This window comes from Pseudorca crassidens, chromosome 1 (genome assembly GCF_039906515.1).
Source record: "Pseudorca crassidens isolate mPseCra1 chromosome 1, mPseCra1.hap1, whole genome shotgun sequence".
Lineage (NCBI taxonomy): Eukaryota > Metazoa > Chordata > Mammalia > Artiodactyla > Delphinidae > Pseudorca > Pseudorca crassidens.
In genome coordinates this window covers 149,558,047-149,585,803 of record NC_090296.1, presented here as the reverse complement: position 1 = coordinate 149,585,803, position 27,757 = coordinate 149,558,047, and the positions used below count along the sequence as shown (strand labels likewise).

Genomic DNA, 27,757 nt, shown 5'->3' with positions numbered 1-27,757 from the left:
AGAAAACGTGTGTGCTAGATAAGCTGCCCTGGGGCCTCATAGTGCCTGTGCCTTGAGTTCACGTTCATGAATCGACCACATACAGGCAGACCTTGTCTTACTGCACTTTGCTACATTGCACTTCACAGATACTGCGTTTTTACAAATTGAATGTTCGTGGCAACCCTGCATCGAGCAAAGTCTGCTGGTGCTATTTTTCCAACAGCGTTTGCTCACTTTGTGTCTCTGTGTCACATTTTGGTAATTCTCATAATATTTCTCTTCTTTTCTTTTTTTAAATAAATTTATTTTATTTATTTATTTTTGGCTGCGTTGGGTCTTCATTGTTGTGCGCGGGCTTTCTCTAGTTGTGGTGAGCGGGGCTACTCTTTGTTGTGGTGCGTGGGCTTCGCATTGCAGTGGCTTCTCTCGTTGCAGAGCACGGGCTCTAGGCGCGTGGCTTCAGTTGTTGTGGCACATGGGCTCAGTAGTTGTGGCTCTCTGGATCTAGAGTGCAGGCTCAGTAGTCGTGACACACTGGCTTAGTTGCTCCACGGCATGTGGGATCGTCCCAGATCGAACCCATATCCCTTACACTGGCAGGCAGATTCTTAACCACTGTGCCACCAGGGAAGTCCCTCTTTTTTAAAAATAATTAATTAATTAATTAATTAATTAAGTTTTGGCTGTGTTGGGTCTTCGTTGCCAGGCACCAGCTCTCTCTAGTTGCGGTGAAGGGGGGCTGCTCTTCGTTGTGGTGCATGGGCTTCTCACTGCAGTGTCTTCTCTTGTTGTGGGGCACGGGCTCTAGGCACACGGGCTTCAACAGTTGTGGCACACAGGCTCAGTAGTTGTGGCACACGGGCTTAGTTGCTCCACAGCATGTGGGATCTTCCTGGACCAGGACTCGAACCCATATCCCCTGCATTGGCAGGCGGATTCTTAACCACTGCATCACCAGGGAAGTCCGCTTTCGTAATATTTCAAACTTTTTTGGGTTTTTTTGGCCATGCCAGGCAGCATGTGGGATCTCAGTTCCCCAACCAGGGATCAAACCCATGCCCCCCTGCAGTGGAAACACGGAGTCTTAACCACTGGACTTCCAGGAAGTCCCAATATTTCAAACTTTTTCATCATTATTGTATTCGTTATGGTGATCTGTGATCGGTGATCATTGATGTCACTGCTATGATTTACTGAAGGCTCAGATGATGGTTAGCATTTTTTAGCCATAAATTATTTTTTAATTAAGATATGTACATTGATGGTTTAGACCTAATGCTAGTGCACACGTAATAGACTATAGTATAGTGTAAACATAACTTTTTTTTTTTTTTTGGAGTTTCAGTTGATTTTTGAATTTTTTTTCTAAAGTTCTTTTTTTTTAACTTTTTAATTTATATTGGAGTATAGTTGATTACCAATGTTGTGATAGTTTCAGGTGTACAGCAAAGTGATTCAGTTATACATATACATGTATCTGTTCTTTTTCAAATTCTTTTCCCATTTAGGTTGTTACATAATACCAAACAGAGTTCCCTGTGCTATACAGTAGGTCGTTGTCGGTTATCCATTTTACATATAGCAGTGTGTACATGTCAATCCCAAACTCCCTGACTGTCCCTCCCCCCAGCCCCCAACCTTCCCTCCTGGTAACCATAAGTTCGTTCTCTAAGTCTGTGAGTCTGTTTCTGTTTTGTTAATAAGTTCATTTGTATCATTTCTTTTCCGATTGCGCATATAAGCGATTTCATACGATATTTCTCTCTCTCCCTGACTTCACTCAGTATGACAATCTCTAGGTCCATCCATGTTGCTGCAAATGGCATTATTTCATAAACATAACTAACTTTTATAAACACTGGGAAACCAAAAAAAATTCGTGTGACTCGCTTTATTGAGATCTTCGCTTAATTGTGGTGGTTTGGCACCAACCTGAAATATGACCAAGGTGGTCCTGTATATGAAACCAGCTGTCCTTAAACAGAAGCACACACAAAGCAAGGTTATATGCTGATTTGTTGATGTGAATGTTGTGACCTGAGGCTGGCAGGAGCTTAACCCCGTATTTCCCCTAGAAGCGATATACCTGTATTTGCTAACTCGGTGTTTCTAATGACTTTATAGAATATAATTATTACCAATAACAAGAATCAACTACATCAGCCCCATTGCACTTGTGGCTGGACCTGCACAACCTCAAAACTGGTTATTTCAGGGCTGTGCATTTTTTTAAATTAAACTTATTTTGAGATCATTGTACACTCACGTGCAGGTGTAAGAAACAGTACCGAGAGCTCCAGAATCCTTCACACACTCTACCCCAGTGTAACATCCTGCACAGCAAGATGGTCATCTCACAGCCAGATGTTGACATCAATCCAGTTGGTTCCCTCACCCCAAGGATCCCTCATGCTGCAGGGCTGTGCATTCTGATAGGGACACTGAATTCCAGGAAGCCCCCAAGGTCAAGGGACGGGGAAAGAGATGGGAAGGAAGAGCTGAACTGGAGGGGAGTGTCCCGGGACACCGGCAGTGTCTTCAGTCTCTGCCGGGTCATCGGATGCTGGGTAGCGGAGCCAGGCCGGGGCAGGGAGGTGCGGGCAGGCCGTGGAGGGGGCTTCTCAAAGTCAGCACTCAGGGCTTCAGGTGATGCTCAGAGTGTCTCCTCATGCAGGTGGAGGGAAGGGGCTGCGGAGTGCGCTGGTAGGGCTGGGGGCGTGGGAATCTAGGTTGATTGGAGGCAGGCTGGACCTCCCTGTAGTTCCAGCCCTGCCTTGTGATTTCTTTAGATTCTGTCCAGAGGAGGGGAACAGGTGGGCACTAGTCCCCTAGTCCCAGCAGGGCGTTACCGGCCAGCCCTCCGCCCCCTGATGCCTTTGTGAGGCTGCCCCGTGAACCGTAAGAGGAGGTCTCCCAACCCAGATCCCCCAGAGCAGGGCCCCCTGGTTGGGGGCCAGGGTCTTCTCTCTGGGGGAACGGAGGACTCTGCAGACAGATGCTTCACCTGTGTTGGTTCCTGTTTCTGGGGGAGGGGGGCGGGGGGTGGTGGAAGGGGTGGGCATGATATCGACCAGGGTTCTTGGCTTCCTTAATTAATAGAAATTGACTAGAGGCAGACAAATTCAGGCAAGGCTTTATTGGGGCCCCTGCTGCTGCAGCGGGGGGCAGCGAGAACAAACAACAGTTTCCCTTGCTTGCTCCCTGAGCTGGGGTGGGGGGGTGGGTGGGGGGGCGGCAGGGGGGCGGGGCGGGGCGGGGCGAGCTGAGCTTGTTCCTTATCTGGGGTGAGGGTAGGGGTGTGTCCAGGGGTTGGGCCGGAGGGTTGTCTTAGGTGGTCTGCCCACCCCTTAGGTGGTGTTGTGTGCAGGGGGCATGCGTAGTACCCTGCTTTTGTTCCCAACACTGGTTTTGTTCCCGCTCTTCAGAAATGGCACTTGGGTGTTTTGGTCTCTTGTATCTTGTTGTCCATAATTTGCCCCACCTGTGCATGCACCCAGTTATTTTTAGTCCCGTATAGTTTCTTTGCATTTTGTTGCTCAAGGAGAGGTTTGTCCAGGTGCAAGCACTGCAGCAAAGGGTCCCAGGTCCCATATGGTCTCAGGCAGAGGAAAAATAGAAAGTCATAGTGTGGAGAAACAGTGACGGGTAGGGAGCACAGATAATCTTGACGATGGTGGTAAGATTCTCTATAAGATGGCATCTTTTTTTTTTTTTTTAGAATCTTGACAAAATTTGCAACATTTAAACACTGTCACAGAATGGATATAACTGCAACCTAGGTCCTGCAAATGTCATAGCTGATTTTGTGTGCTTTTGAGTTATCTTCTCAATTTTTCCCCCCAATGATGTCTACGTATTCTCTTGTTTCCTGGACATTGTGCTGGTGGTGCTTTCCTCTGAGACGGTGGGTGATGGGTTGGGGTGTGGGGTACGCCCCGGCAGGCTCTCTTTGCTGCATCACAGAGGCCTTCTTAGTTTTGTGAGACGAATACAAACCCTGATATTTTCATTTTTCACAAGCCTGGTGTAGCTGTCAAACCTTAAAATGCAGAGCACGGTATCGGGTGAAGGGGAAAGGGCAGAGGTGTGGGGTGGGCTGAAGGAGGGAAAGGGGGCTGCCTTGGTGATCAGGGGCCGAGAGTGGGGGCCCTGGGTGGGTACTGGCCCGCAGCTGCTCACCATGTCCCCGGGGTAGCCGTCCATCTACTCGGGTGCTGGTCATGGCATAGAAACCGTGGATTCGTACACAACGGTCCAGGTCCCTAGCCGGGGTCTGGAAATACCTGACCTTTGCCCTCCAGGCAAGTGACCTGGGGCAGCAGGTCAGAGCCAGATTCTCATCAACTGTTCCCCTTGTCAGGCTTTCTTTGTAGGCCCCGGGAACAAATTTGGAGAGCCGATCCCCATTTCTAAGGCCCATGAGCACATTTTTGGAATGGTCCTTATGAACGACTGGAGTGGTAATTACGGGATGTCGGGCATCCTGGTGTTGAGTTTCCTGCGCGCACTCTGCTCTGGGTGAAGGCTGGGTATTTGGGAAGCCATGGATGGTCTCCTGGGTCTGGTGCCGGTCAAAGTGGCTGAGAGCACAGGCTTGGGTATCAAACAGACTTCTCAGCTCTGAGCTCTTGGCCAGTTACTTCACCTCTCTGAGCTCCAGTTTTCTTGTAAGATGAACAGGGACAAGGCTGATGTCACAGCTAGTACGCTTGAGCAATTTTGTGCCAGGCCCAGGGCTGAATACGTCACATGGACTCTCCTGTCAGGTCCCTGCGAGACACTGATAATATTACTACTCCTGTTTTACACGGGTGAGGAATGAGGCACAAGGACGGCTTCAGCTAGTTGCTGAGCTAAGATTTCAAACAGAGCAGCCCAGTTTCTGAGCCCATCTCAGCCCCTCTGCCATTTGTAGGAGGACCGTGGTGCTGTGAATCTCAGCAAGTGTTGCCTCCCCGTATGAGGATGAGCTTCCAGCCCCTTCATGGGGAAGTATCCTGCCTGCCCTTTGGTCATCCTCCTCTTTGCTGCAGCTTGGCACAGTGACCTCAGAGGACCTCTGTCCTTGGTCCTGGGGCAGCCAGCCTGGTTGGGGCCAGAGCACGGGGGTGGGGGAGGGCTGTGCTGAGTGTCTGTGCTCCTTGGTCAAGGGAAGGGGGGAGCCTTGCCGCGGGGCCCGGTCAGCCTTTGTAAGCCCTTTCTTCTGTAGCTCGAGACATTCAGAAGTGGGAGTACGTCCCTCTTGGGCCGTTCCTCGGGAAGAGTTTTGGAACCACCATCTCTCCGTGGGTGGTGCCCATGGATGCCCTTATGCCCTTTGCTGTGCCCAACCAGGAGCAGGTAAGCACGCCCTCTGCAAGAAGTCCAGGCCCCTCTGCCTCCGAGGCTGTTTGCCCAGCAGGCATGGAGAGGGCCTGGAGGATGCCCATGTGCTGGGGGTCCTGGTTATGGGGACCTCCAGGCAGGCATGGCACTAATCATTCTGCCTTGTGCTTTCCCTGCCCCCTGCACAGTTCTTGAGGAGAACATGGAATTTTGTAACCTTTAGAATCCTCTGAGGCCGGGAACTGTCCAGTTGGCAGGAAAAGGGGCCCCTTCCAGTATCACCACATTGCACAACTTTCCAGGTCAACAAGTTGTGTTCTGTGTGATGGCGCCCCCTGGAGCCCAACTGATAGAATGCAGCATGGGGTCCGACAGCAAGGCGTCCGTCCTGGCGCTGAGCCTCGGCCTTGTGTTCCCTGAGCCTCCTGTCCCTGCACCACTGTCCAGGCCCGTCTCACAATCCTAGCCCTCCTCAGCCTGTCACAGTCTAGCCGCTGCTTCCACCCCATCAGCACCGGTGGTCTCACCAAAGTGCCCAGTGACCTTGGTCAGTGCGGGGACCTTGTGCCCTCTTCAATGTGGACCCGTTGGTGGCCCCCTACTCTTCCTAGGCGCTCTCTCCCCTTGGCTTCTGGCATGTGACCTGTCCTGGTTCTCCTGTATCTCCTAGAGTCCTGTGATGTTCCAGCCGACTCCGTCCTCCACCTGGGGGCAGCCCTAGCTGAGCTCTGAGCCTTGCCCTTCCCCCGGTCCCATTCCCCCTCGCCTGGCTCACACGTGGACACCTCTCAGCCTTCCTGTCATCCCAGGGAGCTGTGCTTCAATGCTTGGAGTCTTTCCCCACAGACCGGTGCCTCGTGAAGCTCCCGTGCGGCTCTCGCCCTGTCCCCTTGCTCCCTCCTCTACCGCTCCTGCCACAGCATCTCCCTCCCCATCATTTTCAGTCTCCCAGACTTGTCTCTTCCGTCTTTGGTGAGTCCTGCCCTCCCAGGACCGCCTGGCCTGCCGCCACACCCCCTGCTCGTCCCCTCCAGGCTCCATCCCTGGTCCAGATCTCTGTTCACAGGCACTGCTGCACCCTCGCCAGAGACCTCTGGGCTCTGTCTCCCTTCATGCCAGCCCTTCCCAAATACCCTTTCCGTGCAACCTTCACGACCCTTGCCACTTCTGAACAATTATTTATTAAATGCTTTTTCAGCTTCCATCTGAAAACTCTCATAATGTATTTAGAAAAGGAACTTTATGTCCCTATCTTCATTACTAGCCACCAAGTTAATCATAAAAAGAATCACAACCATTAAAATAAAATCACCCCGCATTGTCTCATGGCCCACTAGTGATTCAGGTACATGTTGCTCTTTGGGAAAACACTGCTTTTGGCCAAAGTTCAGACCTTCTACCAAAGCTCTGGCTACCAAAGCTGCCTGCACACTGAATCCAGCACTAGAAGGGCTGAGCGCCTCTGCCAGCCGCCCCTGCCTTCCGCCTTCCCTTTCTGTTGGCCTGGCCTCTCCCTGCAGGCCTGGCTTTGTTCCCGCATCTCTGGCCTTCCCACTGTCCCCCTTCCCCAGTGCTCCCCTCCCTGGCTTTCTGGGTCCTCTGTCTACCTTTGACCTGCCGCTGCCCCTCCCTCGGCTGCTTTTCCCAGAGTCCAGCACACATGACCACCCTCGCCCCCCAGTGTCCAGGGACACAGTGCTGGGCCCTGGAGAGGGGACACCCTTCTCCCTCAGGTTCTCTCTGCCAGCTGCTCTGCTGGGCTGTGGGGCTCAGCCCCTCTGTGCTGTGCTCTGCCCTCACAGGACCCCAAGCCCCTGCCGTATCTCCGCCACGACCAGCCCTACACGTTCGACATCAACCTCTCTGTCACCCTGAAAGGTACTGTCGTGGGGTCGAAGGGTGTGTCCAGCAGCTGGGTGGACCCCTGTGCCCAAGTGCCAGTGCCCAGGTGGCTGCTGAGCTTCTGAAGGGGGGAGGGGATGGGGTGCCACCTGCTGCAGACTGGGAGACACGTGGGGCTCTTGTAAAGGATGGGAAGGGACACCCTTGTGCTCATTGCGAGCCGCACGGGGCCCATGTGGCCTTAGCCCCATAGCACCGGGCTGTCAGCTGTTAGGGCCAGAAACCGTGGAGTCTGGGACCTCCACCCTCCACATGAATCCCCTCTCCAGCCTCTCCGACCAGTCTGCCCAGCCTCTGCTCACACGCCACTGCCAACCCCTCACCCTTGGGTGGCATGTTTTGTCCAGTGCCCGTTTGAAAGCCTGTCCTCGTGGGCCTGGCTCGGTCCTCTGGGACCACACGGAGCCAGCACCCCTAGCCCCCGGGTCCTGCTCTCGGTCAGCCCTGAGAGCGTCGCAGCAGGGCCTGCGTCCCCCTGAGGCTGCCCAGCTGGGCTGAGGTAACAGGCCAGTGGAGCAGTAGTAAGAGAGAACCGGGCTCTGCAGGCCACGGCTGGGGTTCGAGTCTTGGTTCTGCCCCTGCCCAGCGGTGGGACTTCGGACAAGTTACTGAATCTGTCTGTGCCAGTTTGTCGTCTGAAAAGTGGGATAATAGTGGTATCGACTTCAAGGTGTAATTGTGAGCGGTAAGCAAGGTGATTCACATCAAGGTCTAGAACAGCACCTGCACCTGGGTAGAATCAGGTGCCATTTTCCGATCCTGAGGGGGGCCCTTGGCGCTGGGAGAGGGCTAGTCTGGGGGCTGCACACAGACCTCCTGGGCCACACTCTGGCCAGTCTCTTTTCTTCCTAGATCTCTCTCCTCTTTTTGTCCTGTTTACATACCCCAGGCTCTGCTGTGGCTCTCTCGCTGCAGCTTCCAGGGTCTCCATCCTTCACGGGGGTGATTCTGGCAGCAGGCTGTGTCCGCCAGGAAGAGGAAGGAGCTGTCTCTCTCGGGGGGAGGTTGCTCCACACAAGAAAGGGCTCCTAGGAAGAGCCTCGCAGCCGCCAGAGCGCCCCTGGAAAACTGTGCTGGTCCCACTCTTTCACGTTATCAATTGGGAAAGTGAGGCTCAGAGAGGAAGAGGGATTCACCCCGAGTCATTTAGCCGGCCGACGGAAAGGCTGAGACTACAGCCAAATGTCATAAGCCCTAGGCTGGTGTCCTCCTACCCACAAATGCCTCTTTGGAGGTCATTTCTCTCTTGTTTTCCTCCTGACCATCTGGAAACATCCAGGGGAGTGCACTGTCGGAGAAAGGGACAAGATTATCAAGAAGTTGCAGTGCCCAGAGATGTAGAAAGACCTGGAAGAGGGAGGACCGGGTGCAGGGATGGCTTCCAAGACCCTTCCCCACACCAGTCCTGAATGTGCATTTCTGATGTTCTGAGTTGGGGTCTGGGTGAAGCAGGCTTGGGGGACCCTGACCTTCCATGGGGCCGATGAGCTCACCTGTGCAGCCTCAGAAAGGAAGACAGGGCCAGGGGAGGAAGGCCCGTCCTTGGGGAGTAGAAGAGCTTTCTGATATTAGCACGCTTCAGAAATGGTACAGCAATGGCCTGGTACCTTGTGTGTAGTAGGTGTGTAATTGTTTCATAAATATTGTTGAAATAGTAGCACATTATCCATCATGGGAGGAGTCTGGCAGGGGACAGATGGCCCCAGCTGTCCAAAGGGCTCTGGCGGGTGTGGCAAGTTGGTTTCAACTTGTACAGCATCTGCAGTTGATGATCAGCTTCCAGGAGCATCGTGTTAAGCGGGGTTCTGAGGCTACATCTGATCTCAGAGGATACCAGAACTGTGATCAATTTGTGCTGTCTGCCGTGGGTGTGGGAGGAGGAAATGGCGTCTTGTGGGCATCTCTTTGCCATCCGTGGACTAGATCCTCTCTGTGCACGCCTCCCAGCTCTGATATCCTATGAGCTCATTGGTTCATGGACTCTTTAGGTAGAATCACATTAGACAATGGGAAGCTTAAACCACAAAACAATTCCCCCTACGAGGTGGGTCCCTCCCTCCTTGATAAATAGAATTAGGTCTTTTTGTCAATGTTACTTGTCTTGTCTACCCAACAGGAGAAGGAATGAACCAAGCAGCTACCGTATGCAGGTCCAATTTTAAGGTAAGCTTTGAAGTTAGGCAGACTGCTTTTTGGAAGTGAGGGAGACCTTTCTTCCTGGGAGGACCAGGGGAATAGCATCCACTTTGGGCTATGATGATGGGTCAGCGTGTGGGCCTAGAGCTTCCATGGCCCTGTATCCTTCCAAAGAGGCCAGGAGGTCACAGAGACCCCTCCAGATGGAGGCTGCATGGACACGGCCAGTGCTTTTCCTGGGGAATAATAGATACTCCTCTGAGGGGCTAGTCCCTGACTTCTGTCTTGCCAGGGGCTGGGTAGATCAGAGTGACTTATTTTTTTAAAGTGAACTTTTAATTGAAGCATAACACATAGATATGAAAATGCACACGTTATGAGTGTACAGCTCAATGAATTCTCACAAAACAACATCCCTGTGCAACCAGCACCCAGATCAAGAAACGGGAAACCTCCAGGACCTCAGCTGTGCCCTGGGGCCCCTTCCAGGCACATCACCGCTCTCCCTGTCAGGTGTAAACTTTCTCCTGACTTCTCTTACCCTCCATTCATTTTGTCTGTTTTTTAAATTTTATAAAAACAGAATCATACGGTATATACCCTTTTCTATCTGGCTTCTTTTTTTTTTTTTGCGGTACGCGGGCCTCTCACTGTTGTGGCCTCTCCCATTGCGGAGCACAGGCTCCGGACGCGCAGGCTCAGCGGCCATGGCTCGCGGGCCCAGCCGCTCTGCGGCATGAGGGATCTTCCCGGACCGGGGCACGAACCCGCGTCCCCTGCATCGGCAGGCGGACTCTCAACCAATGCGCCACCAGGGAAGCCCTGGCTTCTTTTGTTTTAACATTATGTTTCTGAGATTCAACCATGTTGCAATTTGCAGTGACAGTTCATGATTCTTAGCTGTTGTATTGTGTTCACAGTATAAATGTTCCACAATGGATTTTTCCATTCTACTCTTTTTTTGTGTGTGTGTGGTAAAAATATGGAACGCTTCACGAATTTGTGTGTCATCCTTGCACAGGGGCCATGCTGATCCTCTCTGTATCGTTCCAATTTTAGTATATGTGCTGCCGAAGCGAGCACTCCATTCTACTCTTGATGGACGTTTGGGTTGTTTCCGTTTTTGGGGGGAGAGTTACTGTGAACATTCTAGTCCAAGTCTTTTGGTGCATGTATGTGCGCATGTCTGTTGGGTGGATATCCAGGAATGGAATTGCTGGGTCATAGAGGATATGTATCCATACTCAGCTGAGGGGTACATCCAAACACTTCTCTAAAGGGCTTGTTCCGATTTATACTCACACGCGCAGCATGTAAGCGTTTTGGCTGCTCCACATCCAAGTCAACATGTGACGTCGCCGGCCTTTTCATTTCCGCCTTTCTGGGGGACTGTGATTTCCGTTTGCATCTCCCTAAAGACTGATGCAGGGCTTCCCTGGTGGCGCAGTGGTTGAGAGTCCGCCTGCCGATGCAGGGGACGCGAGTTCGTGCCCCGGTCTGGGAAGATCCCACATGCCACAGAGCGGCTGGGCCCGTGAGCCATGGCCGCTGAGCCTGCGCGTCCGGAGCCTGTGCTCCGCAACGGGAGAGGCCACAACAGTGAGAGGCCCGCGTACCGCAGAAAAAAAAAAAAAGACTGTTGCAGCCGGGCACCTTGTCATATGCTTGTTGGCCATTTGAACATCCTCTGATTCAATGTATTCCTTTTTCCTCCAGTCTCCCTTCTAATTTAACTTTATTCTGGGCTCCTTAGGCTACTAAGAAGGAATAAGGGGGCCTCCCTGAAGGGGTCTCTTGGGTAAGAATCCATTTCTAAGATTTCCTCTGCCTGGAGGTGTAGCTCCAGGAGTGGCAGATCTGAGAAGCTGTGACCTTGCAGAGGCGCAGGCGTGCCGCCTCTGAGCTGCTTGGGGGGCGTGTGGTCCTCAGCCCGCCCCCACCAAGCCTGACCTCCTTCAGTGCTCCTTCGTTCCTCAGTGTGCTCTGAGGTCCTGTTTGAGTCGTTCAGCTCTGTTGCCCAGTGTCTGTTCCAAAGCCCAGGGTGGGAGAATGGAAAGGAGTTCTTTGCTCATGAGAAGCTTCTGCTATGACGAGGACCTAGACCTTGTCAACTTAGGACTTGGGTAATCGCAGGACAGGGTGGAATTATGGACAGATGAGCACATTGCAGATTGAGGGTCTGAGCAGTGAGATTGGCTCCTCGGGGAGCGCTTCGTGGAGAAGGTGGGTTAGGGGAGGGCTGGAAGGGGCAGAGGAGCGGGGGCTGTCGCTGGTGAAGGGGTGGGGAGAGAGGTGGGGAGGGTCACAGGGTAGCTGCAGGAGGACAGCTTGTCCTTGCTCTGAGGGCCGGGAGAGAGCCCAGGGAAGGCCTCAGTGAGTGGCGCAGGCTGGCAGACTGCTCCAGGAGGCTGGGAGAAGCCCACCCTGCCCGTCCCCGCCTCTGTGTCCCTCGCCCGCAGTATATGTACTGGACGATGCTGCAGCAGCTCACTCACCACTCTGTCAATGGCTGCAACCTGCGGCCGGGGGACCTCTTGGCTTCTGGAACCATCAGCGGGCCGGTGAGTGTCTGCTTGCCTTGGGGGCTGCCCACCTGGGGCACCCCTATTCCCCCTACAGACTGCAGGGCCCTCAGCTCTCCCCTGAGAAGGGATTCCAGCCCGAAGCAGGTGTATCTTTCAACTCTGTCCTACTCAGAGCTTCATCCATCTCTGGGTGCAGGAGGGCCTTCTTTTTCAAATTCAGGAGAGGCTGGTGTAGGGATGAGAGGCTGTGTCTGTGTCCTGGGGGAGAGTGAGAGTGACACGGGGGCAGACGCAGGAAGCCACTACAGTGTCTGGCTGTCACCACCTCACAGTGCCCCCACCCAGGAGGAGTGGCCCACTGATTCCCCCCAGCCCCCTTCCACGAGCCCTTGGTGATGACTTTTGGGTGGTGCATGTACCAGTCACTTCCGGCAAGGTCGAGACTGCAGGCTCTTTGATGGAGAATCTCTTCCCAGTGGGTGGGGTCAGGCACGACAGCGTCTGGGTAAGCCGCAGCCTCTGGAGCCGGCAGGGGCCTGGCAGGAGGGGCCTGGGCACGCTCGTCCAGCATCCCGCACCTCCGCGTCCTGGATGGAGTGAGCAGGGCAGGTAGAGTGCCCGGCCTCGAGGACACTTCTGCAGTGGTCCCACCGCGGCAGGGTCTCTGAGGGCCACGGGATCCCCCGCCCCTTCCCAGCATCCCCTGACCCCCGCCTTGCTAACCACTGCCCACACCAGATCCGCCACGCTCACCGTGATGTAAGTACATATCACACCTTCTTCCCTTTCCCGTTATGAAGGAGCCAGAGAGCTTCGGCTGCATGCTGGAGCTGTCGTGGAAGGGAACGAGGGCCATAGAGCTGGGGAATGGACAGACCAGGAAGTTTCTGCTGGACGGGGATGAAGTCATCATCACAGGTGAGGGGGCCGGGGCCCGCGGGCGTCCTCTCCTCCTCGGCCGCGGGCGCTGTCCTAACCGTCTGGCCAGGAAGCCATCTGTCCCAACTCGTCCCCACTCTGGCAGTCCCAGGTCTGTGTCTGCTTATACTGGCCTTCGCCCCAGCGCTGCCTGCCGGGGACTTTATCTTGGTTTAAATTAATTTTTTTTTTTTTATCTTTTGGCTGCACTGCGTGGCACGTGGGATCTTAGTTCCCCGACCAGGGATCGAACCCACGCCCCCTGCATCGGAAGCGCAGAGTCTTAACCACTAGATGACCAGGGAAGTCCCTGCCAGGGACTTTAAATCGGAGTCTCCTCGAACCAAAAAGACTGCAGAAATCCAGCTTTGTCTCCTTCCTCCCTGAGCGAAATTCTAAAATAATGGCAGGTTCCCATTGTTCTGGACTCTGCAGTGCAAAGACCCTGTGTCCTATGACCTTGTGCCCTATGACCCTGTGCCTTATGACCTGGCTGAGTTAGTGACGAGATTTCCCAGCAGCCCATTCCGAGGAGGTCAGGGCACCCCTTACATCTTGGGGGGTCGTTCTGCCCACCACATATCATTGCTGGAGAGGAAGGAGCCGCCGTGGTCAGCAGCCCGCTACTCAGGGTCAGGTGCAGGTTGGACTCCCACATCCCCACCGGCCCTGTGACCTTCCTCAAGTTATTGAACCTTTCTGGACTCAGTTTCCTCATCTTTAAAATGGAGTTGATGATAGATACAGTAGTTAACCTCACAGCATGGTTGTAAGGATGAGACGAACCAGTTTATTCCTTCAGGGGACGTTTCTGGAGCAGCTGCTGTGACTCCCGTGCTGGGGTTCAGGGGTGAACAAGGCAAGCGCAGGATCTGCCCCCTGGGGTCATGTTCCACTGTCACTGCTGCACCTGCATTTTACAGGTGGGAAAATGACTTGCAGGGGGTAAATAACTTGCCCAGGATTTGCAACCAGTAAGTCATGAAATCAGATTTCGCATCCAGGCAGCTTATCTTCAGAACCCCAATTCTTAAGCCCTTTGATAATATCTAAAGAGCCCTCAGTGCTTAAAATTGGTGACGGTCTTCACCGTTGTCCTCATTGTCATTGCTGCTTTTTCCAGAACCCGGTTTTGAGAATGCCCAGCATCCTGACTCCTCCTTAATAGGAGTCCCTACCTGAAGCGTGGGAATCAGCCACGCCCATCTGCCCTGCAGGCAGGTTAAGGGGGCACCCGTGCACTCGCTCTCCACATCCTGGTCTCTGCCTGCCGACCACATATTTCCCTTCCTGGGTCCTATTGTCGCCCCTATTTCCTGGAAAACTGGGCTGTAGCTGTAGCTATGGATTCTCGGTCCCATTGGTGGGATGGAGTGGGGAATAGGCAGAGGGTCAGATTTCAGGAAAGGGCCAGTGAGATCAGATAACATTCCAGAGGAGATGAGTATACTTTTCGCTTCCATTTCCATGGTTGATGGAGCCCAACCCAGGGAGGCAGGGAGCTGCTTTTCCCCTCTGCCCAGGGCTCGGTGACACGCTCTGACTTGGGTGCAAACTTTCCTCATGCTCTGGCCTCTCGGGGCCCTCTGTCCCTGCCTGAACGCACCTGCCCCCAGCTTCTCCTCCCTGCACTGGAGAGCAGCAGCTTGGGAGCCTGGAAAGACCTTCCTCAGCTGGGTGCAGAGCCTCACTTTTCATCCTTTGGGCCAGTGGTCTCAACCAGAGTGGCTTTGCCCCTTGGGGGACATTTGGCGACGTCTGGAGACAGTTCTGGCTGTCTCCGAATGGCAGCCAGGGACGCTGCTAAACATCCTAAGTGGACAGGACAGCTTCTCATGAGAAAGAATCATCTGACTCAGAAGGTCGTCTCTGACGTTAAGAAACCCCATGTGGACCATCTGCTTGGCAGCTGTAAAATGGGGAGGAAGTGGCCAGCTTTCCCACCAGGATGTAATCGTGCATCTGTTCTCAGGAAGCAGGCAGGGCTGTTTGCTGGGGGGGGTGGCTCTGTTGTAACCCAGGGCAGGAAGGAGCAATGTGAATGACAGAGCACCCGGCGTTGGAGTGGGGAGGAGAAAGACACCCTCTGAGTATTTGCAGCTCTCCAGGAAGAAGGCGCTTTAAAAATGCTGCAGCTTAGGGCTTCCCTGGTGGTGCAGTGGTTGGGAGTCCGCCTGCCGATGCAGGGGACGCAGGTTCGTGTCCCGGTCCGGGAAGATCCCACATGCCGCAGAGCGGCTGGGCCCGTGAGCCGTGGCTGCTGAGCCTGCGTGTCCGGAGCCTGCGCTCCGCAACGGGAGAGGCCACAACAGTAAGAGGCCCGCATACTGCAAAAAAAAAAAAATGCTGCAGCTTGGAGTGAGCTGCTTTGATAGATGATTGATGAATTTCTGCCAGGTTTTGCTTCCATAGGCTTTTTTTCCCCCCCAGGGACACGAATATTTCTGAGCATTGAGATTCTAAAGTGACTGATGGAAAAATAATGAAACAGAATAGGCAAGGATGTTGCTCTGGACAAAAGGTGACACTGCGTGTTAAGGGTCAGTGCTGGGGTGGCAAGGATGTGCCTCGGTGATGCCGGGGAGGGTGAGGGGCTTGTTTGGGGATGTTGCTGGTGTCCAAGCTGCCACCTCCCCAGAGAAGGCCAGCAGTCAGAGCAGCCCTCACAGGGAGGACCGGTGGGATGATTGGGCAGGTGGGAGGAAGTGGGAGGAGACAGGCTGGGTAGACTGTACTGAGCTACAGGTGGCCGTGAGGACTGTCCCTGCGCTCACTGGAAGGGCTCATTGAGGCGTCCCTGACCCCGTCTCCCAAAGCTGTCTTTGGTCTCAGTGTTCAGTTGGCTGGGAGTCCTCTCCGCAGTGAGCTTCGATTTGTTTCTCTCGGTTGTGGGAATACTGCAACTCCTTGCTTTCCCTTCTTCACATTGGGTAGCAGAAGGCCTAACTCCAGATTTGGGGGTCGTCCTCGGCAGGTGAGGGGGTCTGGTGGTGTTTTGTGTAACTCAAGGTCACGGGCATCCCCTGCAGTGGCCCTCGTGTTCGTCATGGGCAGGTGGCCGTCACCTCAGCACTGCCGTGGCTCATGGTGCTTGAGAAGCATCTCAATCTGGGGAGCCTTGGAGCCTCTGTATAGGCCTGACACCCATAAACCTATGTGCTTCCATCTGTCTTCTCTCTAGGGGCCACTGGAGAGGGCGCTGTTTAAAACATAGCTGTAAAACACAGCTTTCACTGTCTTGCTGAAAACTCCTGAGTCACCTCAGTGCCCTCGGGAAAAGGTTCAAACTCCTTAACATGGCTTCTAAGAATACTCTGTACTCTGGCTTCTCAGGGGACCCCACACAACAGCTTCACTGAATAAATGCACCTCGTGCATCTCTCGCCTTGGTCTCCGTGTCTTTGCACACGCTGTTCCCTCTGTCTGGCACACCCTTTTCGTTGTGTCCCCCCTGGTGAACTCGTATCCACCTGTCAAGTCCCAGCTCCGATGTTCCCTCCTTTCTGCTCCTGTTTCCTCCATGCTGCTCTCCCAGCTCCTCATAGACTTGTCTGCTCTGACTCAGACAGCTGCTCCCACTCAATGGACCCTTCTCAGGTCCAGGGACAAGGGCCTCCTCCTCTCTGCCTTTCTGTTGAAATGGAATTGAGTGAATTTGTTTAACATCTGCTCTGGGAGAGATGTCATGCTAGGGCTTCAGCCACGTGTTTCATCGAATCCTCACAACCCTGAGAGGTAAGGATTGCTATTCCCATTTGCAGACAAGGGGGCTTAGCTCAGAGGTTAAACAAGTTGCCCCTAATCCCCCAGCTTATAATCATCATAATAGCTGACACTGAGCATTTCCCCTGGGCAAGGCACTCTTTTGGAGTTCTCTGTGTATTAACTCATATCATCTTTGCAACAGCCCTGCGCAGTGAGTACTATCATTAGATCCATTTCACAGATGAGGAAACGAGTTCCAGAGACTTCCCTCGTGGTCCAGTGGTAAAGACTCCACACTCCCAATGCAGGGGACCCGGGTTTGATCCCTGGTCAGGAAACTAGATCCTGCGTCCTGCAACTAGGCTAAAGGAGCCTGCATGCCACAACAAAGATCCCACGTGCCACAACTAAGACCCGATGCAGCCAAATAAATAAATAAATATTAAAAATAAAAAAAAACAAAAACGAAAAGAAAAGAAACTGAGTTCCAAGGGGACTCAAGGTCATGGAGCCAGTAGGTGGAAGAGCCAGGCTTTGAACCCAGTCAGTCTAGCCTCAGGCTAATTAGCAAGCCTAGGATTTGAACTCAGACTTACTTAGGGAGAGTTGACCTATACCTATTGCTTTACCTCTCAGGAAAGCCATTGTGCCATCCTTGCACCGCTTGTGAGGGTCCCTGACAGTAGGGCGGGCCTGGAGTTCCATCTTGGTGCTCCTGTAGCTCTGCCCAGCTTCTGGAGAAGGTGGTTTTTCTGTCGAAAATACCTGTTTGTCATTCAGATGGCGCCTTCCTGCCTTGGGCCCAGCTGTGTGCTGACCGGCACCGTGGCCGCTTGGGCGTTGGTTCCCCTGAGCCCAGCGGCTTCGTGGCTGACCCCTGTCCTCCTCTGTTGCAGGACAGTGCCAGGGGGACGGGTACCGCTTTGGCTTTGGCCAGTGTGCAGGAAAAGTGCTGCCTGCCCTCTCAGCGGCCTGAGGTTCTCTCTGCCTTCCTGGAAACACAAGCCTTGAGCACTGCCCTCTCCACCTCCCTGTGGGGAACCAGGGGCCCCCACTGAGGCCACAGGCCTGGTTCTTCATTCAGTAATAAATAAAGCCATCGTGCTTCCTCTCCGTCTGGGCCTGGCACGGCTCTGAGTGCGCAACGTCTCCTCGTGTTCTTGGTTTGACCCAGTGGGTCAAGGTGTGTACCGCTTCCTTGAGAGACCAGTTCGTTTTCTAGTTTTTATTAGTGAGGCTGAGGGTCTGCTGTTCCTCCTCAGACATTCTAGAGCTCCCAGTATTCTCTGGAACGTGGAAGAAAGAACGGCACTTATATTAGCTCAGAGTCCTCCAGAGAAATGCGACCAAGTAGATGTGTATAGAGAGAGAGACATTTATTTTAAGGAACTGGCTTATGTGATTGTAGAGGCTGGCAAGTCCAAAATCTGCAGGGTGGGCCGCAGGCTCGAGACCCAGGGAAGAGCTACAGCTGGAGTCTGAAGGTGGTCTGCTGGAGAGTCCCCGCTTCCAGGGAGCTCAGGCTTTTTTCTCTTAAGGCCTTCAGCAGACTAGATGAAGCCCACCCATATTATGGAGGATAATGTGCTTTACTCAAAGTCCCCTGACTTAGATGTTAATCTCACCTGAAAACTACCTTCACAGCCACATCTACACTGATGTTTGAACAAACATCTGAGTCCCGTGGTTTAGCCAAGTTGACACATAAATTTACGCACCACAGCACCCCTCACGTTCAGTATTTCTTGGGACCGACTGATGGATGTACGTGGGGTGCAGACTTGGTTCAAGGGCCCTGTAGCTGTATCAGCACATTATGAACCTTTGGCTGAGCCCCCAGGTCAAGGGTTCACACACCTGAACTGTGAGAGGGCAGGAAAAGGGCCAGGGGCTTGCTTTTCTCCCCTTGCAAGCCCACCAGAGTCAGGAGAGTGAGCCTTGCCCCGTCTCCTCTGCCCTGCCCGCTGCAGACAGGCAGCCTGGTTCCTGGTGACCACAGGGGAAGAGGATGCCTGGTGACACATCTTGGGCCTAATGGACCCCACACCAGGGCCTGGGAGGATGACTGAGCCTGCGGAGCCTGCCCATTAGATCACGCTACTCATTCATTCATTTATTCACCAAATCGTTATTGAGTGCCTTCTCTGTGCCAGGCACTGTATTAGGCACAAGAGGTGCAGCAGTCACAGGATAGCTGTGACTTGTGATGCCCTTGTGCCCTGTGATGATTACTTCCTAGCGGAGGGAGATGGACAGGAAACAAATGGGCAAGGAAAAGATACGTACTATTGAAATGGAGCAGGACCCTACGGTCTGTGCCCACCACGTCCTCCTCCTGCCTTCTGTCTGTGGAAAAACTTTAGCCAAAGGATAAGTTTAATCAGAGAAGTGAGAAAATGCATAAACAAAGGAAAACAGTCAAAGGAGACCAAATAATAATAGTTTAGTCATTAAGCAAAGTCAAGGACCTTTAGTTCTTTCTCAAGGGCTATAGATAATATTCTGAGCCATATCCTGTGAGCTGTGTTATAGATACTGAAACCCACACCAGGTGGAGAAGTTAACTACAAGATGACCAGACTGTAGCCATGACATAAATTGCCACCATTCCGAGAATTGGCCTCAAAGAAATGGAAACAAACCAACCCTGGAACTGAAGATTAACTGTACTTAAAACCATCAAGATGACAGTGGTCAGACCACCGATGACCAGTTTCAAGATGACTGTCAGAGCTGTTTCTGCATGTAGCCTCCTCCCTCTTGTCTATAAAAGCTCTTGCCCCCTGATTGTCGCTTGGGGGGGAGTCAGCCTTAGGACAGGAGTCCGCCCTCCACCTCCACCCCCAGCATCCAAAGTAAAGCAAACTTTCCTTTCCACCAACCTTGCCTCTTCATTGGCTTTGAGTGGCTAGCAGCTGGACCCCATTTTCGGTTACACTAAGACAGATGGGGATAGATTCTATGGAACAATGGGGGACATGGGTGCCGTTATAAACAGGGTGGTCAGAGAAGGCCTTAGTGCCTCTGGTTCTTAGTGCTTTTTTGCTAGACAGCTGAAGAAAGTGAGGGATCAAGGCAGATGGACATCTGGGGCAGAGTGCTCCAGGCAGAGGGTCCAGCCAGTGCAAAGACCTGAGAGTGGAGCATGTTTATCAATTCTAAGGAACATTAAGGTATTTCTTTCTCACGTAAAAGCATTTTGGAGCCAGGAAGTCTGGAGTTTGTATGGCAACTCCACAGTGTCATTAGGGACCCAGGGTCCTCATCCTCAGCACATGGGGTTCAACCTCAAGGTCACCACATGGTGCAAAAAGCTGCTGGAGCTCCAGCCAATACACCCAAGTTCCAGGCTTGCAGAAAGAAAAATTAAAGAGGTGAGGGTTGGGGGGATGAAGGGCTGAAGGGCCCTCCTCCTAGATGAGTTAGGTACCCTTTGAGCAGCCTTCCTGGGAACCCCATACTACACTTTTCTTGCGTTTTATTGCCCAGAACATAGTCACAAGACCACACCTCATTGCAAGGAAGGCTGGGAATATAGTCTTTTAACTGAACACATGGCTTCCTCAGCTTAAAATCGGAGCTCAACTGCTAAAGAAGAAGGGGAGAATGAATCCTCGGGGGTGGAGTGCAGCTCGTAGTCTCTGCCACACACAGGCTGGGAAGCATCGTGCTCTGAGGCTGAACTGGTCTTGCACAGCTGATTTTATTCCACGAAGCTGCGCCCTGGGGCCAAGGTCTTCAATGCTTTGCTGATTTCAGTGGAAATCCTGTACAGTAAGTCCCCTGCATACGAATGAGTTCCGTTCCGAGGGTGCGTTCGTAAGTCCAATTTGTTCGAAAGTCCAACAAAGTTAGCCTAGGTGCTCAACTAACATAATCGGCTGTATACTGCTGCTTTTCACTTGCTTCCAGACATCCTGGCCTTGAAATAAAGATACTGTACTACTATACTCTATACAGTACTGCAGAGTAAAGTGCACAAAAGCACAAACACTTGTAGAGGATGCACGCACGTGACAATATACTCCAGACACGTGGACTAACTTAACGTGATTGGACATGCAAACGCACGTTCGCATCTTTGCAAGTTCACAACTTGAAGGTTCGTATGTAGGGGACTTACTGTAGAGTCACCAGGGTCTCTCAGAGCCCTACTGTCTAGATAAGATTGATCCAAATACGTATTCTCTGAATTTGGAAGACCGAAGTCTTCCTTGGGTTTGTTCTGAATTCCTGTGGGCTGTGTTCCCAGGGCCACCTCTGCTCCTGCTTGCTCCACTGAAATCTCTGTTCCCCACCTTGTGTTTGGGATTGTTCCCTTAGCTCTATCTCCTGGCATCAACATGCATGAGTGACCCATCTTGTTTTCCTTACCTAAATACACCTAAAGAGGTATTGCACATGGCAGATCTTCACCAGAGGTCCCTGGGTCGTGGGCAAAAGTCATCTAAAATCATTATCAATCCACTTGCCCGCTGGCACCAGAGAGTGCTGATGCCAGCTATGGAGATCACATACTTACCCCTCACTGTGCATTTAATGGGCTTAGGGGCTGGTGATGCTGGATGAACCCTCTGGATCTGGCCCTGGAGTCTGAGACACACACAGGGTGGACGTTAATAGGGGGTCTGGCGTGGGATTTCTCCAACGATTACTTTCCCTTAACCTTCAGCAACATGAGCCTCTTTGTTTTCCAGCCTCGATCTCAAAATTCCCATTGCCAGCTCCAGATGAGAAGTGAATTTAATAGTCTAGTTCGGGAACTGAGCTCACTGAAACCTACCTGTGTATAATGGTAATGAAATCGACAAAAATGCTTTTCATGGCCAAATCTTCTCTTTTTCACAATGATATGTTAAGAACTAGAGACGTTTGATCAAATAGATGGAGCTGACAGGTCCGGTGATGAACATCCCAAGGCAAATTGGTTGTAATTATCACTGTATCTTCCTTATTAATTCATACTTCATTCACGCTTCCTGTTTTAACCAGTGGCCCATGATGAATCTAAATGGCAACTGAGAATAGAATCCATTTTTTTTTTTTTGTGGTACGCAGGCCTCTCACCGTTGTGGCCTCTCCCGTTGCGGAGCACAGGCTCCGGACGTGCAGGCTCAGCGGCCATGGCTCACGGGCCCAGCCACTCCGCGGCATGTGGGATCTTCCCGGACCAGGGCATGAACCCGTGTCCCCTGCACCGGCAGGCGGCCTCTCAACCACTGTGCCACCAGGGAAGCCCTAGAATCCATTTTAAACTGCACTTGAGGAGGAGCAAGCCCAGTGATGTTTCTGCCAGGATGCGGCCTGCTGGAGGGTGTCAGAGGGCTCCGGCTGGACTCACGGGCGTGCCACTGCCCTGGGCCTGGCAGGCACTGGGTACCAGGGCCCAGGAGACCCTGCCCTGGGCGGGTGGGGAGCAAGGGAAGAGGAGCCTTGTTGCTTTCACCATGGGACTTCCCTGCCCTGCACCTGCTCACTCATGCTGGTTTACCTTAAAATGCCATTTACAGGGCTTCCCTGGTGGCGCAGTGGTTGAGAATCCGCCTGCCGATGCAGGGGACACGGGTTCGACCCCAGTCTGGGAGGATCCCACATGCCGCGGAGCAGCTGGGCCCGTGAGCCACAACTACTGAGCCTGCGCGTCTGGAGCCTATGCTCCGCAACAAGAGAGGCCGCGATAGTGAGAGGCCCGTGCATCGCGATGAAGAGTGGCCCCCGCTCGCCACAACTAGAGAAAGCCCTCGCACAGAAACGAAGACCCAACACAGCCAAAAATAAATTAATTAATAAATTCATTTTTTTAAAAAATCCATTCAGAGCTATTCTGAGGATGAGGGTGGATTTCGGCCAAGATAATGTTTTTGAAGGCAAGGGAACTTTAGGATTTTTTTGTTTTTGGCTCCACCCGTCAGCATGTGGGATCATCCCCGACCAGGGATCGAACCCACGCCCCCTGCATTGGAAGCACGGGGTCTTAACCACTGGGCCACCAGGGAAGTCTGGGAACTTTAGGATTATAAGTATCATAATTAATAATTATCTCAAAGAGTCTCAATACCAAAATGGACCTCCAAAGTGTTTACATTTAAAATTTTCTTTTCTTTCTTTAGTTTGGGAGCGTGTTCCTTTTAGCAACCCCAGAAAAATTAATGTGTCAGGGTTGCATTCCACAGTAAGAGTTTGTTTTCTGTGTATCTCTCTCTCTCTGTCCTCTCTGATACCCCAGGGCTGAGGGAGAGGCAGAAAGTTACTCAAAGAACTACCGATCTATGGGAGATGGTTACAAATGATGGTTGCTCGAAGGGTCTGTTTTGTCTGTTTGGCTTTGTTTTTTTTCTGCTCTTAGAGAGAAACTAAATAAGACTGGGGCCAGTCTTATTTTGAGGCTCTCTGCCAACAGCACATAAAAGCTGGAACAATAAGACCTTTCTTGAAGCGGGATCTGGATGGAACCTCTCTGTGTCTACAGAGGACTTGATCCCGGAGATGAATACACTATTGCTGTCTGTGATTTTTGAGCAATGTCTGTCTTCATTAGATTTTTAAGCTCCTGGGGGCAGAGTCAGTTTTGCTCATGGAAAGTTCTTCATTATCTAGCACAGAGTAGGCACTCAATATATACTTGTTAAATAAATGAATGACTATCTGGGAGATTACTGGGAACAGGGATTATGTTGTATTCATAAGTCCACCCCTGCTTGGCCAAGAATACACATGGAGACCCACTTATGTCTCAATATTTAAGAGATACAAGTGAAGCTAAAAACTGTTAAATACTCTCTATTCTCCTACCTTGGCATACACATTTTCATAATTACAAAACAAAAATATTTGCAAAGCTATGGTTTTTATATGATTGAAAACTGGCGAAATATCAAATATAAATGAATATAATTATCATTGCACTTGAAGAGTGTTGACGGGCTGGTGATGTTGGAATGAGCGTTAAAGATATACAAATACATGAATTGCTATATCAATATTTTTAAAATAAAATTTTATTTTTTAAGTTAGTTTTTCTTGCCTTAATTTCATTAGAATCACTAATTATCCTATCTTAATCAAGTTTTTCACATAATTTGGGTTTTATTGACAGACTAATGTAAATGATTACAAAGTAAATTGAGTTATACTCAAAGTATATGAAATGTAACTATTTTCATCAACACCTTAAATGTTAAAAATTGAAAAATTTACTTTATATTCATTTCCAGTTATTTTTCTTTGACATTCAAAATTATCTATTAAAATGAAAAGGCAAGATACAAATTATAATTAAAGGACATCAGCATTTCATATCAAGCTTATTTAAATCAAGTTGAAATGTTTAAATTTATTTTTTTAAATTCGATTAAATCCTATTAAGTGCTTTTTATAAAAATAAAACTATTTATAATCCTAGCGTTCAGTGTCCATCTGGTTGCCAAAGTAAAGGATTAGTATCACGCTCCATTTATGTTATGTCGAGACTTATGTACATATAAATTAATATGAATTAGTTAACATTGCAAAATGTGCCCTAATTGCCATGTGCAGCTGTTGTGAATCCCGTGCCAGAACCACGAATTGGAAAACAATCAAGAAAATGAATTTTGGGTAGAACTGAAAAATGACACAGGTTGGGGCAAGAATCCGTTGCATCCATGCTAGGAGGAAGTATTGAGTGACCTAATCAGTCTCTTCTCTTACCAAAGTGCTTTCACTCCCCCACCCCCACCCCCGCAGGAAGGAGGACGCCCCCATCGCCAGCGCTGGCAGTGACCCACCACACGGCTGTGTGGCATTCACGTGGGCACTTTTATTTTGTGGACGCAGCCCAGAGGTGTGAAGAGGCGTTCCCCTGGGGCCTGGGCAGTATTACTCTTGAGAGGTTGCGTAGGATACAGGTGGGGGCGCATCAGGATGAGTCCCGAGGGGAGAGGGGCCCGCGTGCTCTTGAATATATTCGTGTGTGTATGTTTGTGATATGCTGAGCCCTCCGTGGCATGGATCCCAGGGAAAGCCCGCCTATTCCCCAAGCCTAAAGGCACTATTGCTTCTTTACCTCCATCTCTGGACCCCCCACTGTCTCTGATAGTTTTTGTATAAACGAAGAGACTTGTTCATTTCACATAGCCAGTGAGTGGCAGAGCTGAGACTGGATTCCGCAACTTTGAACTTCTAGGGCAACACTTTTCTCAGCCTGGTAAATTGTGGTGTTTTTGTGGGGTTTTTTTGAGAAACGGTAACATTTTATTACCATTGAAACAAATCTTTTTATTTGGAAATAATTTCAAACTTACAGAAAACTTGCAAGAATTAGGATAGTATAAAGAACACCATATAAAGACCACACCAGAAGTCTCTGGCCGTATTTAACTAGTGTTAACATTTTACCCCATTTGCTGTGTTATTTGTGCTCTCTGTCTTTACATGTACATATGTTTATACTCTCCAATATGATATATGTAAATGTATATACTCAGACTAGTTTTTCTGTACCATTTAAGGGTAATTTACATATATTATGGTCCTTTATCCTTAAATACTTCCGAGTGTATTCTTAGCACAAGGATATTTTCTTTTTTTTTAATGTTTATTTTATTTATTTATCTGTTTATTTATTTTTAACATCTTTATTGGAGTATAATTGCTTTACAATATTGTGTTAGTTTCTACTGTATAACATAGTGAATCAGCTATATGTATACATATATCCCCATATATCCTCCCTCTTGCGTCTCCCTCCCAGCCTCCCTATCCCACCCCTCTAGGTGGACACAAAGCACCGAGTTGATCTCCCTGTGCTGTGCAGCTGCTTCCCACTAGCTATCTGTTTGACGTTTGGTAGTGTATGTATGTCAATGCTACTCTCTCACTTTGTGCCCAGAGATATTTTCTTACATAACCACAGTACCACTATCAACCTCATGAAATTTAACATTGAGGCTGGCAAATTGTGGAACAGTGGTTGGAACTTTGATTTTGACCCATGGAAGTGAGCTTCTTAAGAGCAGGACTGTGCTTGACTCATCTTTGTGTCCAAACCCCCCATTAAACAGTAGCTGCTCATAAATGTACGTTGTATCAAGGAGTTCCCTGTTTCACAGCTATGAGCTCAACACGAAGCTCTTCTTTCAAATAATCTTAGAGCTGTATTTGGTAATCTAAGAGAAGGAAAAAATCATGTGCATAAAAATGGTCATTGAAGCACTGCTTATGTAGCGCAAATTTCAGCCTGCTGGGTGTCATCCCATCTCTTAGCCCTCTGGGGTCATTCTTTCCTTAGTATATATTCATAGGAAGCCAGAGCCCCCATTCTACCATCAGGGTGAAACCCAACATTTCCCCATTTGATGGGCTGACTGTTATGAAATGAGGCTGGGGGGGAGGCATGTGTCAACCAGCTGCTTCTCTGTGTAGTTAGGCTGAAGGCTTCTGAGTTCTGTGGTCCCTCTTAATTATTGTATTAGGGCCACAGGGCACTCCTTTTCTTGGAGAAGGGAGTACAACAGAACTTAGCAAGGTCACCCCGTCCTTGGTGCAGAAGGGAGGAGAGATAGCGGGCCAGACTTTGTAAGAAGCCCAAGGGGCATCGGTGACAGACACTCTGATGCCCTTTCTGAAGTATTCAAAGTTAGAGAGTTGGTTTCGGAGCACTCGGTGGGCCATGCCTAAGATCTGTTGGCAGGGAAGAGCAGCGTAGGTTATTCTCTCTCAAGCTTCCCAGGTGATTCCGATGCACGCTAAAGTTTGAGAACCACTGTACCAGAAAATACTTCCTACTGCATCCCGGTCAATAAAGATAATAGGTTCTGCATCTGGAGACACTCGCAGTGCACTGCACCCGGCCCAGCTTCTCTCAAAATGTCTACCGTTCATGAAATTCTCTGCAAGCTCAGCTTGGAGGGTGATCACTCCACACCTCCAAGTGCATATGGGTCAGTCAAAGCGTACACCAACTTTGATGCTGAGCGGGACGCTCTGAACATTGAAACGGCCATCAAGACTAAAAGTGTGGATGAGGTCACCATCGTTAACACTTTGACCAACCGCAGCAATGAACAGAGACAGAATATTGCCTTCGCCTACCAGAGAAGGACCAAAAAGGAACTTGCATAAGTACTGAAGGCAGCCTCGTCCAGCCACCTGGAGACAGTGATTTTGGGCCTATTGAAAACACCTGCTCAGTATGACGCTTCCGATCTGAAAGCCTCCCTGAAGGGGTTGGGGACCGATGAGGACTCCCTCATTGAGATCATCTGCTCAAGGACCAACCAGGAGCTACAGGAAATCAACAGAGTCTACAAGGAAACGTACAAGACCGATCTGGAGAAGGATACCATTTCCAACACATCTGGTGACTTCCGCAAGCTGATGATTGCCCTCGCGAAGGGTCAAAGGGCAGAGGATGGCTATGTCATTGATTATGAACTGATTGACCAAGATGCCTGGGATCTCTATGATGCTGGCATGAAGAGGAGAGGAACTAACGTTCCCAAGTGGGTCAGCGTCATGACCGAGTGGAGCGTGTGCCACCTCCAGAAAGTGTTTGAAAGGTACAAGAGCTACAGCCCTTATGACATGCTGGAGAGCATGAAGAAGGAGGTCAGAGGAGACCCGGAAAATGCCTTCCTGAACCGAGTCCAGTGCATTCAGACCAAGCCCCTGTATTTTGCTGACAGACTGTACAACTCCATGAAGGGCAAGGGCACTCACGATAAGGTCCTGATTAGAATCATGATCTCCCACAGTGAAGTGGACATGTTGAAAATTAGATCTGAATTCAAGAAAAAGTATGACAAGTCCCTGTACTATTACATTCAGCAAGACACCAAAGGCGACTACCAGAAAGCGCTGCTGTACCTGTGTGGTAGGGATGACTGAAGCCCGCGATGGCCCAAGGGTCCAGGATGGCTGCTCCGCGCTCCCAGCTAACAGTTCTACACAATCAGCTTGTGGCTAACAGTCCCCTTGTGCCCATCCCTGGGAGGATGACGTTAGCATGCCCACCCCACCCGCTCCATCCTTAGTTTAGTTGCCTAAGCATTACCTGGCTTTCCGATCTAGTCTCTCTTTATAGTCAAAGAAATGAACATTCCAAGGAGTTGGAAGTGAAATCTATGATGTGAAACACTTTGCCTTCTGAGTACTGTGTCGTAAACAGATGAATAAACTGAATTTTTACTTTAGGAAAAAAAAATAAAGGTAATAAAAAAGAGTTCACCTTCATCGGGCAGGGGACAGTGGTACCCCTTAATTGCATTACCTCAGGGATTTGCCAT

General features: G+C 50.7%; 2 protein-coding genes and 1 non-coding gene across 3 annotated transcripts in view; 2 read left to right on the top strand and 1 right to left on the bottom strand.

Moving 5' to 3' along the window:
- The window catches only part of FAH (fumarylacetoacetate hydrolase), a 32,566-nt gene extending 14,928 nt beyond the window's left edge, over positions 1-17,638 (top strand). The window contains exons 8-14 of the mRNA XM_067698685.1: positions 4,343-4,442; positions 5,192-5,322; positions 7,110-7,185; positions 9,326-9,372; positions 11,805-11,906; positions 12,671-12,788; positions 17,390-17,638. Coding sequence (XP_067554786.1) covers positions 4,343-4,442; positions 5,192-5,322; positions 7,110-7,185; positions 9,326-9,372; positions 11,805-11,906; positions 12,671-12,788; positions 17,390-17,469 — 654 coding nt within the window. The 3' untranslated portion in view covers positions 17,470-17,638. The remainder of the gene's footprint in view (positions 1-4,342; positions 4,443-5,191; positions 5,323-7,109; positions 7,186-9,325; positions 9,373-11,804; positions 11,907-12,670; positions 12,789-17,389) is intronic.
- On the bottom strand, positions 10,322-10,428 carry LOC137208182 (U6 spliceosomal RNA). The gene has a single exon (XR_010935516.1). It is a non-coding gene; the product is annotated as a U6 spliceosomal RNA (small nuclear RNA).
- Positions 17,639-26,264: 8,626 nt separating the features above from the next.
- LOC137202861 (annexin A2-like) lies at positions 26,265-27,482 on the top strand. Its single transcript, XM_067698678.1, is given in 1 exon segment — positions 26,265-27,482. A coding segment is annotated over 1 exon segment (1,020 nt). The 5' UTR covers positions 26,265-26,339; the 3' UTR covers positions 27,360-27,482.
- The last annotated feature ends 275 nt before the right edge of the window (positions 27,483-27,757 follow it).